The sequence below is a fragment of the Palaemon carinicauda genome, chromosome 11 (genome assembly GCF_036898095.1).
Source record: "Palaemon carinicauda isolate YSFRI2023 chromosome 11, ASM3689809v2, whole genome shotgun sequence".
NCBI classification, from domain to species: domain Eukaryota; kingdom Metazoa; phylum Arthropoda; class Malacostraca; order Decapoda; family Palaemonidae; genus Palaemon; species Palaemon carinicauda.
Genome location: NC_090735.1, coordinates 115,393,690 through 115,413,604, shown reverse-complemented (window position 1 = coordinate 115,413,604; position 19,915 = coordinate 115,393,690). Strand labels below are relative to the sequence as shown.

General features: G+C 43.0%; 1 protein-coding gene across 1 annotated transcript in view; it reads left to right on the top strand.

Moving 5' to 3' along the window:
- LOC137650134 (mucin-2-like) overlaps nucleotides 1-19,915 on the top strand; it is a 278,523-nt gene that overhangs the window by 129,596 nt on the left and 129,012 nt on the right. Inside the window, exons 26-28 of the mRNA XM_068383280.1 lie at nucleotides 10,343-10,478; nucleotides 10,733-11,617; nucleotides 11,953-12,008. Coding sequence (XP_068239381.1) covers nucleotides 10,343-10,478; nucleotides 10,733-11,617; nucleotides 11,953-12,008 — 1,077 coding nt within the window. The remainder of the gene's footprint in view (nucleotides 1-10,342; nucleotides 10,479-10,732; nucleotides 11,618-11,952; nucleotides 12,009-19,915) is intronic.

The following is a 19,915-nucleotide window of genomic DNA, read 5'->3' as shown; positions in this document are numbered from 1 at the left end:
TAAACTAATCTTTCTTGGGGAATGCGAAGAGCATGATAAAACCATCTCCATTTACCCCTCATCATGATCTCATCCACATATGGCACTTGAGTAATCTCTCTTATAGTTTCATTTATAATCCTGTACTGCAATTTTACTCCCAGTATTCTTCTGAGGACTTTGTTCTCAAATCTACAAAATATGTTGGATATTGTTTCATTGTCCTACCACGACTCATATCTATACAATAACACCGACCTCACTAAATTGATATATATATATAGCCTTATGGAGTTGGAAGAGAAGGAGGTAGGAATGATGATGACACCACGAGCAGGAAATGCATTAACTGAGTGGAGAGCTGTAAACAGTAGATTGGTACATGAAAAAAAAAAAATTACATAAAAAACACCAAAAACAGACTCTAGTGGAAGGACGTATCCGAGGCATTTGTTCTTCAATGGACAAGTAATGGCTGATGATAATGATGATGATATATTGTATGTTTTATGTATATATATATATATATATATATATATATATATATATATATATATATATATAATATATATATATATATATATATATATATATATATATATATATATATATATATATATATATATATATATATATATAAACTGTGTATATATATATACATATATATATATATATATATATATATATATATATATATATATATATATATATATATATATAAATATATATATATATAAATATATATATATATATATATATATATATATATATATATATATATATATATATATATATATATATATATATATACAGTATATATATATATATATATATATATATATATATATATATATATATATATATATATATATATATATATATATATATATATACAGTATATATATATATATATATATATATATATATATATATATATATATATATATATATATATATATATATTGACGATCTATTGCTGAGGCATGTGATGTATGTATTTGTCACTAAGATTGAGGAAGGATCAGAAAAACGAAATATTTGGAGTAGCGCTTTCGTATTTTCATACCTCTTCAGGTCCAATTCTGAAGAGGTATGAAAATACGAAAGTTCTAGTTCCAAAAATTTCTGTTTTCTGATCCTTCCTCCAGCTTAGTGACAAATATATAACGGATTTTGAGCAAAGCGAAAAATCTATTTTTGGGTGAGATAGCCATGGCGTCCTGATGGAAGGTTCCTGTTTGGTAGCTTCCTTGGGTATAAGACTACTAAGATATTCCCAGAGAATTTAACCACAGGTTATCACAGAATTCTAACTTCTGGAGCGAGTATCTCAAAGGTTTCCCTTTAAGACATCGTAATACAACAGGGGACACGCATGTCTGGTCGTGCCACATAGCTATCTCCACCCCGAACAGAGTTAACGCTTCGGTGTGTAAGGGCTGAGAATAGCTGGGAGCCGTTCCACAGCTAATCTCACTCGTGGCTACTACTGATACTCGAGACGTAAACAAACGGACGCCATTGCTCTAATGACGTCACGAGCGTCTTTATCCTGGCGCCAGTTGCTGCCCATCACCATGATACAATTGTGTAGGGTGGGAACAAACTGACGAAGTAGTAGGGAGGGTCCATCAGGACGCCATGGCTATCTCACCCAAAAATAGATTTTTCGCTTCGCTCAAAATCCGTTTTTTGGGCTCAAGCCATGGCGTCCTGATGGAAGAGTACCAGAGAATCAATGTATCGTGGTAGATTTTTCCCCCAGAGTTAAGTGCCTAGGCATTGACAAAATAGCAAAGTAATCTTAGATAAGAACCATAGGAACGAAGTATCCTGCCCCCCATTGGTAGGAAGTTCCCATGGGCTATGCCGACGTCAAAGTGGTATTGAAGGACTATTCATCTTGACAGAAGAGCTTTTTAAGAGCTTAGAGATGAAGCAGAATGTTTGATATTTGTATAGGAACATTCTGAGTAGGTCAGTGGTGGTTGGGCACTGTGTGTAGGATTCATCTCCTGATTATCAGAAGTAAGTATTCGAGTAGGAACCTTACTGAGACAAGGTGAATATAATTTAAGGATAGACATCTTAAATTCTTCATGACCATAAGAAAGGAGGAATAAATAAAACTATGACAGTATGTATTTCATAGTAAGTAGGAGCTGAAAGAGACGCATAAGTAATAAAATAGAAATTTTATTTCACAATGCAGAAATTAAATAATTTACAGCAAAAGTAAAGTTCATTTACAGTAATAATAATGTACATAGAAATAAAGGCTTGCTCTTGAATCTGAAAGGGAATTTCAGGATTAGTAGGTACTCGTTCTCGAGGAACGCAAGTCTTTAAATAACACATCATGCTCAAGGCATGCGGCACTTGTGTAACACTATGACATTTCACCTGGGATAAGAACAGTTATAAAAGCACTAAGTGTTTTTAGACATCACTATGAATCACTCGAGGGTCAACATAGGCACCCGAAGAGTTAGAGTCCCAAATAACTCACTGTTCTACGCAGAGTTAGGTGCAGGTTTCATAACACTACCTGCGGCTACCACAAAATGTTTGATTTCGTGCACTTGTTTCGCATAATGTTTAAAGAAAACTCGCGAGGACTTCCAGCCCGTAAAGTTTTTAAGGCTCTCAAAGTCCATGCTCTGAAAGAAGTTCAGAGAAGATGCCACTTTTCTAGGATCATGACCAGCGGGTGTACTGTTCGGATCCGCTCTGCGAATGAAGTAGGTGATTTTCGCTCTTAATTGTTTCAGTGACAGGTCGCTGCCCGATGTTTCTCCTTTGAAGAGTTGGCCTCCACCAAAGTTTGAAGTTCTGCGAAGATAGACCTTGAGGCTCTCTACTGGACATAGAGAGACATCCTCCTTCAGGGGGCATATTCTCCAAGGGCCCCATCTTTTGGTGGGTAATTCATTTTTGGCGAGAAACGTCGGATCAGGGGAGAGGGTCACTTCTCCTGAATCAGCAAACAGGATGTGTCCCTCTTCTCTTGATAATGCCACTATTTCGCTGACTCGAGCTCCCGAGGCGAGAGCAAATAAAAATATAACTTTCTGAGTCAGATCCTTGAGGGGGCATGAATCGTTGTCCAAGTTGGAGGCGAAATGGAGCACCTTGTCTAGTGACCAGGAGATCGGTTTCGGAGGGGGTGCTGGGCGTAGGCGAGCACATGCTTTCGGCAGTTTGTTAAAGATGTCGCTGGACAGATCAATTTGGAAAGCGTATAGAATTGGTCTAGTCAAAGCCGATTTGCAGGTCGAAATCGTATTGGCTGCTAATCCTTGTCCATGAAGGTGAATGAAGAAGGACATGCAGAAATCAATGGTGATTTCTTTAGGATTTTTTGCTTTAACAAAGGAGACCCATTTCTTCCAGGATGATTCATATTGCCGTCTCGTGGATACGGTCTTGTATTCCTCTAGGAAGTCTAGACTTTTCTTCGAGATCCCAAACCTCTTCTTTGCGGCAAGGGAGAGAAAATCATGAGATGAAGGTCCTTGATTTTCGATGATGAAGCGAAGACAGTCGACTTCTGTACTTGTTGAGAGAGAACTGGGCCCGGGAGAGGGATCAGCTTGGGCTGCAGCTCCAGGACCAGGGGGTACCAGTTGCTCCGGGGCCACTTGGGAGCCACTAGGGCCGCTGTCCCTTTGAAGGTTCTCAGTTTGGAGAGGACTTTCAACAGAAGGTTGGTGGGAGGGAACAGGTATATCTTGGACCATCTGTTCCAGTCCAGTGACATGGCGTCCACCGCTTCTGCCTTGGGGTCCTCGTACGGGGCTACGTACAGAGGAAGTTGATTGTTGTCGCTCGTTGCAAAGAGATCTATCTGAAGTTCTGGGACTTGATGAGAGATGAAGGAGAATGATCTTGCGTCTAGAGACCATTCCGACTCTATCGGGTTTGTCCGAGATAGAGCATCCGCTGTCACGTTGCGGAATCCTTGTAGGTGAACTGCAGACAGGTGCCACTTCTTCTTCTCCGCCAGACGGAAGATTGGGAGAAGCACCTGATTTATCTGGGGCGATCTTGAGCCTTGGCGATTGAGACAACGAACTACCACCGAGTTGTCTAGGGTTAGACGGATGTGGATCGAGGGCGGCGGGGATAGCTTCTTCAGAGTAAGAAGGACCGCCATGGCCTCCAAGATGTTTATGTGGAACGTCTTGAATAGTGGAGACCAGGTCCCTTGAGCTTGTTTCAGGTGGGAGTGACCTCCCCAGCCCTCCAGTGAGGCATCCGTGTGGATGTTGAGTGAAGGAGGAGGGTGTTGGAGAGGAATGGACCTTTTCAGGGCCATTGCTTCCGACCACGGCTTTAGGAGGCGTCGAAGTCTGTTTGGAAGCCGTCTCTTGAGGTCTCTTCGAGAGATGGATGCCGATCGTCTCCAGACTCCCGCGGCATCCTTTAGCTGTGCACGAAGCACTGGGTTTGTCACTGAGGCGAATTGTAGAGAGCCTAGAACTCGTTCCTGCTGTCGTCTTGAAATGCGTTTGGATTTCAGTAGTCGCTTGACAGACCCTGCTATTTCCTTCCTTTTCTTCTGGGGGATGGAAAGGCGGTGTGACTGAAGATTCCAGTGGATTCCCAGCCACTGAAACTTCTGAGCCGGAGAGAGGCGAGATTTCTTCTCGTTGATCTTGAATCCCAGGTGTTCTAGGTACTGGGTAACTTCGTCGCAAGACTTTGTACACTCTTCGGGCGATGGAGCCCAGACTAGCCAGTCGTCGAGGTAGGCCATCACCTGGACGTTTCTTAGGCGGAGCTGTTGTACTATGGCGTCTGCCAGCTTCGTGAAGATCCGAGGGGCCACATTGAGGCCGAATGGCATGGCCCGGAAGGCGTAGCTTTTCCTTTGGAGTCGAAATCCTAGGTAGGAGGAAGCGTGATGGTTCATTGGAATGTGCCAATAGGCATCCGCCAGGTCTATAGAGACCGTGTAGGAACCTTGAGGCAGAAGGGTCCTTATTTGTTGAAGCGTCAGCATCTTGAATTTGTTGTTCTCTATGAACTTGTTGAGGGGGGATAAGTCCAGAATGACTCTGAGCTTGTCTGAGTCCTTCTTGGGAACGCAAAACAGTCTCCCTTGGAACCTGGTGGACTTTACCTTCCTTATCACCTTCTTGTTCAAGAGGTCTAGAACATATTCTTCCAGAATGGGGGTCGATTGTTGGAAGAACCGCTGGAAGATTGGGGGTGGTTGCACCCAACTCCAGCCTAGACCGTTCTTGATGATGCTGTGTGCCCAAGGATCGAAGGTCCAACGATCCTGGAATTGGCGGAGTCTTCCTCCCACCGGAAGCACTTCATTGCTTCTGGTGTCCCGAGGACTTGTTGCCTCGGCCGCTAGCTCCCTTTCCTCCTCTACCTCTGGAGGGACGACGAGAGGCGTCTCTGCTTGCACCCCTGGACGAGCCTCTACCTCTGGCATGAAAGGTAGTGGATGGCTGTTCAAAGGCAGGGGTGAAGACCGGTGACTGTGACAACACCGGTTGGGGGACCAATTGAAAGGTCTGTTGTGGTTGGGCAACCACTTGGGAGGTAGCGGGTCCCGGAAACTGACGTCTTTGTTGACGTTGCTGGGGTTTCGGTTTCTGAGGTTTCCTCTTAGGCTGAGGTCCATCGTCCTGAGAGGTTTTCCTTTTCCTGGACATGCCCCACTTGTGGAGAAGGTTCCTATTCTCCGTGGCGGCTCTGTCCGTTATTTCCTTGACAAGGTCCGAAGGAAACAGGTGCTTTCCCCAGATGTTGGAGGAAATCAGCCTCCGGGGTTCGTGTTTCACGGTGGCACCGACAAACACGAATTCACGACAGGCTCTACGAGCCTTTATGAAATGGTACAAGTCCTTCATTACCGTCAGTAAGTGGGATTTGGCCAGTACCATGTAGTGATCGGGTACTGCTGTGTCACAGGCCATAACTTCAAGTTGGACTTGATGAGAAAGAGACGCTGCAAGCCTCTCCTTCGTGTCTTGTTCCCGGCGAAGGAGGTGATCATTGAGCTTAGGGAGGTCTTCATTAAACTGACGTCCGGCAACGTCAGGATCGAGCCTACCCACAACGAAAGTATGTTGGACATCTTTCCATTGTCTAGTGTCAGGGGGCGTTACGATGGAGAAGGGTCTGCACTCCTCCAGTGCAGGGCAGGGTTTCCCTTCTTCCGCCGCCTTAAGGCATGCAGCCAAGGCCTTTTCCAAAAATGGAAGAATCGCAGTGTCGGGAGCGACATAAGTAGGATGCTTCTTGCTCAAGGCAGGAAGCTTAGAGCAGGTAAAGCCCCTGCTCTTAAATGCGGAGGCTAGCATAGCCTGGGCCTTTGCGAGATCGAACACTATCTCTTCCTTAGGTTCGGTCTCCTCCTTCGAGGCAGGTTCAGAACGAAGCCGGACGTAACAGTCCGGGTAGGCCTCGAAGCTTGGGAAGAATTCCACATCTTCCAACGGGACCGTGCCGATTTTGTCACTAACAAAGATCCTGCCGGTCGCAATAACCATATGCTCTGCATACCTCCACGGGTTGGCATGAGAGCAAGCTGGGAGATCCTTAACCGAGATCTTCTTCGGTTCTCTGGATCCAATCATAGACCTGATGGACTCCTGGTTCTCCTTCAGTCTGTCGTCCATGACAGCTCTAATCAGTCGGATCAGTTCTTGTGTAGAGGAAGAAGGATCCGGGGTCGAGGAGGTAGACGGAATGGACACATCCGTCGGTGTAGGAGTAGGCGGAGGGATGGACGAGGGAGTAGCTCCAATCTCCGACTCGGTGTATTCCACCTTGTCTTCGTCCTCTTCGGCTCCTTGAGCCATAAGCGTCTTCTCCGTGTCTTCCGAGACGTCAGAGATCTGTTCATCCTCTTCGGAATCTAGGCGACACTCGTGCATGGACTGAGCCATGACCACATCAGGTTCCACCGTAATTTGGACAGTGGGGATTGCTTCCTTTGGAACCACTGAATCAGGGGAGGCCTTAGGGAACAGCAGGGACCTCAGTTCTTCGGTGGCCAGGTACGGTCCAGTGGCATTCCTCTGAAAACCACGCACCCACTTGCGCAGTTTCTCACGAGCAATGTCTCTAACCTCCGCTGAGGGAGGGTTATGGAAGGCCTCAACTAGGTAGGCCTGGCAGACCGTACAATCCAGTGGATTCCAGAACTTCCAATCCCCTCTCTTGTCAGAGCAAGGGGCGTGAGTCCTGCACGCCGTATGTCCGTAAAACTGGGAGCGTTTCACGGCACAGTATGCGAAATCGCACTTCATCTGCTCCTCCTGTGGAAGAAAGAGAAAATGAGTATGGGGGAGTCATAGGAATGGCTCTTAAATTAAGTTAATATTAATCATTAATTTTAACTTATATAAGGTGTGATGCATAGAGAGTGAAACAGTAAAGGAGAACACGCTCCATGCATCTCGCCCGGCTGGTTACCATAGGCTTGGTCCTGGGATAATCCAAATGACCGAGATCATTGGATATAGTTTCCTAGGATTCCCATTATATTGGAACTCCATGGAAAGCCAAGGACAAGGTTGGGATCGAATTCATTCGGTTCCCAGATAAGAGCCAGAAGGTCTCATTAAGGGTAACTGCTTCTGGCAACCAGCCGTGCTAAGATGCACATAGCATGCTGGAAATAGAAGAATGCAAAGAGACAGCATGATCACTAATAGAGCAGTACTAGGTACTGATCTTAGAAGCAAAGCAGCTTATCTATTTGCCAGGTAGGGCTATCTTAGTCTTATGATAGCTACAGAGAGGGGGTGCAAGTATTCTTGACGCCTCCGGGGTATCCGGCAAGCCGCCGGCACGCCGGAGCTCGCTCCAGCATAGATTCTGGCATTAGAACAGACAATTTTCAAAAGTCAGTTAGATACCAGGATGGCGGCCGCCGGCACAACGGCGGCACGCCGGCAGGGAGCGGCGGCTCCGGCAGCCGGAGGATGCCGGATTGGTGACTGGGGTAAGGATGGTACAGGTAGTATCGGGTTGCCGGCAGTATATGCCGGCACTCCGGAGATCGACCGGCAAGCGGACGATTAGATAGGAGTAGGAGAGCCGCCGGTAGTAGCCGGCGGCAGCCGGCAGTCCCTCGGAACACGGGGGGCTGGCGGCAAGGGTAGGGAAGTCACCAAGAGGCAGGTATTGCCGGCATAAGAGGCGGCAAGAGACCGGCACCCAGATAGATAGAGAGACAGGGGGAGGGGGGGGAAGGATGCAGGAAGTACCTTCAGGGTTCCAGACATCCCTCCCCCTCCCTGAGGGGGTGTACCCATGATAGAGACAGGCTCTATCATCCATATGCAGGGGTCACTAGGGACCGGGAGCAGGTAGCCCAAGGGAGGACTAGGGAACACCCAAGATGGGGGGGGGGAGACTCCCTTATGCAGAGCTACACTAGGAACTAACCTTATAGGACACTATGAAGGTATATGTACCAGAGCGGACTGCACAAGGAAGCTCGGGTAGCCCTACTCATCCACCCTAAGGAGGAGTTGTAGGACAGGGGACAGATGAGTATAAACTAACCTAAGCATAGGCTAGGCTATACAAGAGATAGGTGGGGAGGGAGAAGAGAGGGGTCTTCCCAGGAAGGGTTTCTGTACCAGAGCGGCCACAAAGGGAAGGGAGGACACTCCCTAACCTAAGATTAGGCTGATCGGCTAAAACGGTGCAAGAGTACAGTTTCAGCATGGAACAGAGAAACCTTCCTAACCCGACCTAGATCAGGGCTAAAAGTCCTGAACTAGGCAAGGAAGAAGACGTATCGCTATCGCAGGAAAGTCGCGGACTATCCTAGCCATAGAGGTAGGCTAGCCTAACCTCACTCTCAGACGCAATCCTAAAGGGGGTTCATTCCTTTAGGGAGGACTGAGAGGCGATATAATACTCTATTAGACAATGAATCCCTTTACTCAGAAAAGGGATCAAGGCTAATTAGAGGGAATGCCAAGGTAGGGGAAGAAGGAAGCATATAGGGGTCCTAAGGTTAGGTTAGGCTAGTAAGAATCACTGACTAGCCTATCCCCTATATGGTCCCTGAAGGCGAAAACATTTGCATCACTAGTCAAAAGTATTGTAAAATAATAATGCCACTATCTTCATAACTTAGTCTAGGATCACTGATAAATCATGCATGAACACTTGTATATAGGCTCCTGGCCTGGGGGCTATAGTAGCCGACTGGTATGAGGTCAATCGATGACCGATAAAAAGCGTCTAAACACGAAATAAAAGTTCCTAGCTATGAAGACTAAATAAACTAATGTATTCGATTAGTATATAAGGCCGGAAGCGTTGTTGTGGCTAACTAAATAAGACATGCAAAACAACAACGACGCCATAAAATGGCGGGTCCGGTAGAGGCACAGCTCTGCCACAAAACATCAATTATTTCGCAAAATAATATTTACTTTACGGCCAGAGCTTAATTAAACAATACTGGAACCTTGTACTCAACTTTCCAGAAGAAGGCGAGGCTGAAGGTAACGACATAGCGAAGATGCAAAACGATAAAGTTCACACAAGGGAAAATCCGTCTCAGTAGGGCAGCTACTAAACAAAGGATGAAGACGCTCGTGACGTCATTAGAGCAATGGCGTCCGTTTGTTTACGTCTCGAGTATCAGTAGTAGCCACGAGTGAGATTAGCTGTGGAACGGCTCCCAGCTATTCTCAGCCCTTACACACCGAAGCGTTAACTCTGTTCGGGGTGGAGATAGCTATGTGGCACGACCAGACATGCGTGTCCCCTGTTGTATTACGATGTCTTAAAGGGAAACCTTTGAGATACTCGCTCCAGAAGTTAGAATTCTGTGATAACCTGCGGTTAAATTCTCTGGGAATATCTTAGTAGTCTTATACCCAAGGAAGCTACCAAACAGGAACCTTCCATCAGGACGCCATGGCTTGAGCCCAAAAATATATATATATATATATATATATATATATATATATATATATATATATATATATATATATATATATATATATATATATATATATATATATATATATATATATATATATACACATATATATATATATATATATATATATATATATATATATATATATATATATATATATATATATATATATATATATATGTATGTATGTATGTATGTATGTATATATGCATATACATATACATTATATATATATCTATATATATATATATATATATATATATATATATATATATATATATATATATATATATATATATATACATATATATATATATATATATATATATATATATATATATATATATATATATATATATATATATATATATATATATATATAAAGTACCTTGTTTTCATGTATCTAAAACTCCTATTTTTTTCCAGTGTTCCTGATGTAGATTTGAACACAAGTATATCATCACTGACAGAGCACATTTCCATGTTATCAAGCGTTCCTATATTTGAACGAGAATATGTGAACATTTCTGACATTGAGGATATCGAAGATATAATGGATTGTGTAAGAAACTCCTTTTTCTTTCTCTATATATAGATGTAATGTAATGCTTAATAAAGAGATCAAGTTTACAACCAGTTCTCATAACTTTCATTCATAAAGATTACTATACCTTGTTCCTATACAAGAGCAAAAAGCATACTCTACATAACTCTACCTTGATCATTTTCTTTATCAAATACGCTTTCCATACTATCAATGCATAATTTAGTGTTGGAGTTACCCAAGTTTTAAAGTTTTTATTCATTTTGATTTAGCCACAAGATACGACTGTCGAACCTGAAACCACAACATTATCGACTACGTTATCATCCAGCACAACTGCACTGGTGTCATCTTCCTCATCAGTAACTGCATCGACGTCTACCTCTAGCACTATTGCTCCCTCGTCGTCCACACCTACAACGGCATCATCTATTGATACAACTGCTATTTCCACATCATCTACCACAGTTCCTTCCACATCATTATCTTCCCTAGTTCCTTCCACATCAGTATCTACCATAATTCCTTCCACATCATTATCTCCCCCAGTTCCTTCCACAACATCTACTACAGTTCCTTCCACAACATCATCTACTACAGTTCCTTCCACAACATCATCTACTACAGTTCCTTCCACAACATCATCTACTACAGCTCCTTCCACAACATCATCTACTACAGTTCCTTCCACAACATCATCTACTACAGCTCCTTCCACAACATCATCTACTACAGTTCTTTCCACAACATCATCTACTACAGTTCCTTCCACATCATCATCTACTACAGCTCCTTCCACAACATCATCTACTACAGTTCCTTCCACAACATCATCTACTACAGTACCTTCCACAACATCATCTACTACAGCTCCTTCCACAACATCATCTACTACAGCTCCTTCCACATCAGCATCTACCACAGTTGCTTCCCCATCCTCGTCTACCACAATTACTTCCCCATCCTCGTCTACCACAGTTCCGTTCACATCTATACCTACTACTACAACTACCATTTCCACCTCATCTTATACCACTGTTCCAACAACCTCCCTGCCATCGCTGCCACCCTTGAAAAAACAGAATCAAACCTCCATAATCCAGATTGAAGAAAACGTTGGGATTTACGAGGATAATATGGATATCAATAAAACTCAGGTATTAATTTTCTTAACTTTTATACTTACTAAATTTTCATGTTTCCTGAACAGAGCTTTCTTAGATTCACTAGTCCAAATGTGTGTAGATGAATTTGCTATGCTTATCTTATTGCATCTAAAGCTTTTTCTATATTGTCGTCTTGAGTTTTTTTTATTGTAAACTGCAGAGAACATGATTTTATTGATAGTAATATATCTCAAAAAAGCAAAAGAAGAATAACTTACGATCTCAATTAATAAGTAAAGATTGACAAGGTGGGCGGGTGTTATGAATTCCTGATCCAAGATCTTTTATACAAAGCATTTGATATTGTGTTTTCAATCTATTTAAAGGAAATTATCATTGACAATACTTTCGATGAAGATGACCTAAGAAGGACTCTCAAAAGGTAAGCCACAAATATTATTATTATTATTATTATTGTTGTTGTTGTTGTTGTTGTTGTTGTTGTTGTTGTTGTTGTTATTGTTATTATTAGCTAAGTTACCACCATAGTTGAAAAAGTAGAATACTATAAGCCGAAGGGCTCCAACATGGGCTATCAACTGGGAAAATAGCCCAGTATAACCCAAGACACTGGAAGACATTGGTACGGAGGCTATGGCATTACCCAAGACCAGAGAATAGACTAGAGAACAATGGTTGGATTTTGAAATCCTCCTAGAAAAGCTGCTGCTTATGTAGCTATATAGTTTCTTCTTCCCGTACCAAATTGAAAATAGCCACTGAACAATTATAGTGCAGTAGTTAATCCCATAAGTGAAGAAGAGTTTTTCAGTTATATTAGTGTAGTCAGGTATATGTAGAAAGAGGAGAATGTGTAAGGAATAGGCAAGACTATTTGGTGTACGTGTAGAGAAAGGAAAAAGAAGCCGTAGCCAGACATGGATCCAATGAGGAGTGCGAAGGCCCAATAACTCACTAGCGGTACTATCTTAACAGGTATTACAGTATTAGCTCTTCAGTATTGAAGAGGCTAGGTTTTTTATGTATTGCACAGTTTTCTTTTGGTATGTTTCATCAGAAAGCACACTTGAAAATCTTTCATTTGAGAAAGGAGATTAAGACAGGGACACCAAATGAAGTACGATAATGGCTAAAGGGTTTAAGAAATTTAAGAGAAATAAGACAGTGGAAGACCATGGTACAGAGGCTATGTCACAATGGATTGATTTTGGAATGTCCTAGAAAATCTGCTTACCAAAGCTAGAGTGACTCTTTTACCCTTACCAAGAGGAAAGTAGCCACTGAATAACTACAGTGCAGTAGTTAACCACTTGAGCAAAGAATTATTTGGTAATGTCAGTGTAGTCAGATGTAAACGGACAGAGGGTGGCTCCATTATAGTACTGTCTGACCGGTAGTATCTCAACATGTGGCTGGTGCCCTGAAAAGACAGACATTTTAGTAACGGTGTATATTATTTATCATCATCTTATTTTATTATTATTACTACTAGCCAAGCTACAACTTTAGTTTGTAAAGCAGGATGCTACAATCATAATGACTCCAACAGTGAAAGCAGCCCAATGAACAAAGGAAATAGAGAAATTAAAATAATTTATATGAGAACTAATGAATAAAAGTATGAAATATTTTAAGATTAGTAACAAATTTAGAATTGATCTGCCACATGTAAACTATGAAATGAGACTTACATTAACCTGTTCAAAAGCATTTACAGGTATGAATGTCTAAAGTTCCACCGATTCAACTCCTAGATTAGGAAGAACACTCCACAATCTGGTCACAGCTGGAATAAAACTTCTAGAACACAGTAGAATATTGAGCCTTGTGATAGAGATGGCAAAATTATTAGATTTAATTGCATATTTAGTTTAGGTAGTGCATACAAGCTCTGAATGTAAAGGATTGTCTGAATTATGAAAAAAAACTTATGTAATGTACACAGGTAACTAAGTGAATGATGGTCCCAGAGATTAATATCTAGATCAGAATTATGGAATTTAATGAGGCTGCCAGTGTTTGTCCAATAAATTAAGATAAGAATCAGGAGCTGAAGACTGCAGATGGGAACAGAACATGGTAGAAGGAAAGACTTGAAACATTTCTCAGGATAGATTGATCACAAAAAATCTTAACTCTCAATAAGCTATTTTTTTGTGCAAATGAAGAAGAATATTGTGCAGAGTAAATAAGCATTTTTTCTTGTAATTTAGTGAAAATTATTAAAAGGAAAATACAAGAAACAACACAAACTATGAACAATATGACCAGTAGTAACCAGATTAAGCTGGAATGACTAAATAACCACTATGCAAAGATGATATTATTATTATTATTATTATTTTTATTATTATTATTATTATTATTATTATTATTATTATTATTATTATTATTTTTATTATTATTTCTGGGCTCGAACCTGTGCCGCCCAGTGAATAAGCTCCATTTAGCACTTATTCTTAGGTAATTTACTGCTAAATATACCAGAGAAAAAATGTAAAGGAGTGCTAGGTTAACTAGCTCGCTCACCTATTGATGTCGGTATAAAATTGGGCTTATAATCCAGAGGTCCCGCACTATTTAGATTCATCCACGACAGAAACCCCAATAGAGGAGAGCCGTTCAACCTCACTCGGTACTACTAACAATGCATCCGCTCAGAACCCAACTCCTTTTAGCACGTCTTGTGTGTAACCCGCTTTTTTGTTGTGCTCTCGTTTTTTCGCTTATTTTCTTTGGATTATGGCTTCTTCGTCGGTTTCCCTGGAGACGCCGTCTAAGTTAAGTACCAAGCTGTGTTTTGCTGTGTTTTGAGCAACCTAGATCGTCTAATATTTGAATTATAGGAGTGTATTCTCTTCGTTCATACCGATCTTGCTTGATTCCATTTACAGTTGGTACTCCTGTTTTGAGAGCTTTTAGTTTCACTCGCGGTGTTACTATATGTATTATTTTTATTATTAAATTTTATTTGTTATTATGGATATTCATTATTTAGCGTTTAGAACCCTCGTGGTTCAAATTTTGGGCCGATATCATTTACGTATCGTTATGGCTGCCGACCTTCGTGCTAGGCGGCAATGTTATTTTTTAAGCCATCAGGTGTGTCTTTTGTGATTTAATTATTATGTTGCATGCCTTGCCCAAAAATTTTCATGTGTTTATTTTATATTATCAACGCTATTACTATTATAATGAATATTGTGCTATTACTCCGTTTGATCTGTCTGGTTGGGGATCGTCAGTTGGTAGCCCTGCTGCTCCGTATCACGTGATTCTCCCCCATGCTCCCCCTCTCGCTAGGTGGGTGGCTAGGCTTCTCTCCCCCTCTCCCCTAGGGGACCGTTGCCTTCCCTCCTTGTAGAGGGGGTAGTTCAGTGTTTATGGACTTTGTCCTCCGGGTGTCCCGGCGGGTTCGGCTCTGTCTAGTCTGGTTGGCCACCGGTCAACAGAGTTGGATCCCGGTGCACCCTATTTTATATTCACTTATCACACTGGTTTATGTTATAAGAAACCCTCTGGGTTCCGTTGGCGGTTCTTATCTACAGCTCCGCCCCCCTATTTAATTTATAACAGTTCCTATGATGATTATATGACAGATCACTACCCCGGAGTTCCTATACGAATTGGTTTTGGATACTTTTATTTCCCGGCCCGGGGCTTAGCCTCGCCCCGGGAAATCAGACACCCTGTGTCTTAAATTTTTGTTGTTGCATCCTTTTTTATACTCCCGGCTCGACCGGAATGGATGGCTATACTTTAGTCTTAAGCTAGACTTTTGTTTAGGCCGGGTCCTCCGGACCCGCCCCTACTTAAGGGATTTTGACGAAGGAAAAATCTATTTCTGGGGAGAGACCTGTGGCGCCCGGTGAAAAGAGTCCTTCTTATATACCTTTTCTGATAAAACCTTCCAATTATACCAGAGAAAGATAAAAGCATGGAATGCTGAGGTTACAACCCTCGCGCGAGCACCTTTAGGGTGTCGTGTATAAAGCAAAGGCGCGTGAAATCCACTATTCACAGGTTGTCTTCCATTTAGTTAATTCCTTCGTCAAAGGGATGGGCCGATACAAAGGCCCTTGCCAACCACCAGCGCCACACCACCCACGCCACGACGCGAGCGCCATCTGAACAACATCCTTCTGTATTGGCCATGATGGCTTGGAAAGGAAAGGGTGGGATTGTGTAAAATAAAGGGGAAGGGTTTCACCGGGCGCCACAGGTCTCTCCCCAGAAATAGATTTTTCCTTCGTCAAAATCCCTTTTCTGGGTCGATCTGTGGCGCTGGGTGAAAATGTACCAGAGAATGCCTTCCAAGCCCAACAATAACTAATTTAATGAGGGGAGAGAAACAACACCATGTAAAGAAAATCATAAATAATTAAGGTAAACAAACCTGATAACAGGGAAGCCTCCGAGTATCAGAGGAAACATGCTACAAAACTGACATGGCTAAGAATATCCCAACCCTGTAACAATGGTAATCAATAATAGTTACAAACATAACCTAATATGTAATAAACTTAGGGCTAACGAACTACCAAGGAAGCGGCGTCGTGGTGTGAGTGGCGGGTAGGAGGGAGAAGAAAAGAGATGGATGAAAGGAAGAACAAAAGATCACTGGGGAGAGATACGGCTCCCAGCTGCAACTGTTGTGTATTTAAGAGCCTGTAAGTTCATTAGATAGTGGCGTTTGAAGACCATAGGAGATTCCCAACCCGTGAACTTTATAAGGTCATCAAAGTCCATCTTCTGGGGGAAATGATCCCGGATTGGCTTGTCAAACGAAGTATAGGATCTATAGCCTAATACCACATATGGGAATGGTACCTCCTTGTTCCCTGATAAACAAGGGGCCAGACGATCGGGTAGCAGTCGTGGCTAAAAAGGCCCTGAGAGTGGTGACCGGACATAGAAAAGTATCTTGGAGAAGAGGAATAACTTTCCAAGGGGACCACCTATTTTGGGGGTTAACGGCCGAATCATATTGGCGAATTGTCGAGTCCCTTTTGACTGATTCGATGAAGAAATCGTTTTCCGGTTCAATGTTCGAGTCTCTACGAGCTGCCAACTTCCTGTAGTCCACAAAGTTAGGGTTTTGGACATCCTTGAGTAATCCGACACAGTGAGTTTGGAATACTCGGGTCAGTTTGAGGAACGGAATCCGGATGGGACGGAGTTTCCACTCGAGGAGGAGAGGAAACCAACTGTTCTTGGGCAGTGAGGTGGTACTAAAACCACTGCGCCCCGGAAGGAGCGCAGTCGGTGTTAAAGTTTTTAGAAGATTCACTGGGAGAGATAGGGAAATCTTCCTCTAATGGTTCCAATCCCGGGGTAATGCGTCCATGGCATGAGCCCGAGGGTCCAGGATTGGGGTCACATAACAAGGAAGTTTGTGATTGATCTGAGATGTGAATAGATCTACCTGGATGCCTGGAACGAACCTGAGTATCCACCGGAGTGAAATTCTGACTCCAGGGAACTCGTCCTGGATAGTGAGCCCGTTCTCACACCCTGGCCTCCCGCTAGGTGAGGTGCTGACAGGAACCAGTTCTTTTCTGTTGCCCAGGTGAAGAAAGTGACCAGGACCTGATTCAGGTTGGGTGACTTGGATCCTCCCCTGTTTCCGTAGTGTACCTCGTCTGTGCTGTCTGACACTACTCTGATGTGGGTCGACCTCGGAGGAGTCTCTCTCTTCAGGGTCAAGAACACTGCCATGGCTTCGAGAACATTGATATGGGACTGTTTCATGGCTAGTGACCAAGAACCTGAAACATCTGATGTTCGGAGAAATCCCCCCATCCACTTAGAGACACGGCTGAATGGAATGTCACTTGTGGAGGTGGGAATTGTAGAGGAACCGCTTTGGAGAGGTTCTTCGGTTCGGACCATGGGCGTAGTCTCATTTTCCCGACAGAGGAGATCTTCGAGACCTTGTCTTCTTATAGGTACTGTAGCTCTCTTTCTCCAAAATCGATTGATGTCTTGAGTTTGGCTTTTATTAGGAGATCTGTTACTGAAGTGAATTGGGAAAGGCCGAGGATACTTTCTAGGCTCTTTGGACACCTGTTTGTGCTTGAGAAATTCTTGATCTTGGAACCTATTCCTCTTACTTTTGGAAGGGAGAGACAACGTGTGCTTCGAAAGGTCCCACTGAATGGCTAACCATTCTAAGTGGCCTGATGGTCGCAGGCGAGACTTATGGAGATTGACCCGAAATCACAGGTTGTCGAGCGATCGAAGAAATTCCTTCGTAGCTCTGTTACCTTCTATGGCCGGCCGGGCCCAAATGAGCCAACCGGCCAGATAAGCAATGATCTGTATCTCTTGGTTCCTGAGTTGTTCTAACACTGCCTCTCCCAGTTTCGTGAATATCCTGGGATCAATGTTGAGTCCGAAGGGCATGTCTTGAACACAAAGGCTTTCCTGCTTAGGTGGAAACCCAGATAAGAAGAGAAGTTTCGAGCTATAGGCGCAAGCTAATAGCGGTCGGTAAGATCGACAGAGGTGGTGACGGTCCCACGGGGAAGTAAGGTCCATACCTAAGAGATAGTCGTTTGATTGCTTTTTCTTGAGTAACCCTGTGGTGTACTCTTTCAGGACGGGAGTGTATTTCTGGGAGAAGGTCACTGGCGGAGGAGGAGGACCTTGAGGCCATTTTCATCTCAAACCGTTAGAGACTATGCTATGATCCCACAGACCGAGTCCAATGGTCACGAAAGTGGTAAAGTCTTCCCTCTACCAGGACCACCGCGTTGTGAGGGAGTGAATCTAGGTCCTTCCCTTCTCCGAGCCCCCTTTTTTCTAGGTCCGCCTTGATGTCGGGACTGTCTTCTACTCCTGTAGCTTCCTCTCTGGTGTCCATGAAAGGAGCCTGAGGGTTCGGATCTAGGGCTGCATGCAGGCAAAACATCCCAACGGAGTTGGGCTGTGTACCTGGGGAATCAGTGAGGTAGACCACCTGATGATGGGGGGTCAGATACAAAATCGTCGAACCAGAGGAAGGCTGTGATGACGAGTGGGAAACCGACTATCAATTCCTGTCTGATAGAGGTCTCAGACAGAGCGTACTTCCCACAACTGACCCGATCAGACCAACAAACGTGTAGGTCGAACTGGAAGGGCAGAGCCTGGAATTATCGTACCCCCCAGGCTGACAACATCCTGGTCCAGACAGATCGGGCCTGCCCTTTAGGAAAAAATACCGTTACCTTCGGTACCTTGTCTAATCTAACCAAGGCAATCTCTTTCAATCGAAACGAATCCGTTGAATGGGAATTCTAGTACCTGGGAGTAAAATCTAGGTCCCCCAGAGGGAGGACGTCTATGCCCTCCAAATTTATGGTACCACCTATATCCGAGTTCCTGAACGGCACTGACTCACCACCATACCTTAGAGCTCGTCATAGCCCCTTGGATTTCCTTAGAATGTGTTGCTTTTAGCCGTCACCGTTTATGCAGGGTAACATGAACATTAGGATCCTTTAATGGTCCTAGGTCGGTGACGTAGGTAATTGCAAAGCTGAAGGCTCAAAACTCATCCCCACATACCTGCCCGTCCATGGGGTCGTTGTCCAACCTTAGAGAGGACACTCCGAGGAGATAGGGACCTCTAGATGGAGCATTCCTTCCCAACTTCGATACCCAAGGGTGGAGAGCCTCTCTTTGCAGGCCAGAGAGAATCATCATCATCCTGATGGGAACCATGCAGGCGAACCTTCTGTAACACAAAGGGGACATAAGTCTGGATGTTCCTTGAACTTTGGTTAGCGATCCTATTCACAGGCTGGGATCAGCTGTATACTCTTAAAAAGCCATTTTAAAGAAAAGTTATTTAATGTATTATCTTCTGGGGTATAGTGCGACACTTGTATTCATGAAATGTGACACTGTTGGCGCATTCGCCACTGGGTGGAAATTTATTTCTATATGAACACTATGTTGTATGGATATTTATCCATATCTAGACATAGTTAGAATTGACTATGCATAAATATAGGCATAATTAATGTATTTCTATTTGAACACTATGTTGTATGGATATTTAGCCATATTTAGACAGTTAGGATTGAATATGCATAAATATAGGCATAATTAATTTAATTCTATTTGAACACGATGTTGTATGGATATTTATCCATATTTATACATAGTTAGAATTAAATACATGCATAAATATAGGCATAATTAATTTAATTCTATTTGAACACGATGTTGTATGGATATTTATCCATATTTATACATAGTTAGAATTAAATACATGCATAAATATAGGCATAATTAATTTAATTCTATTTGAACACGATGTTGTATGGATATTTATCCATA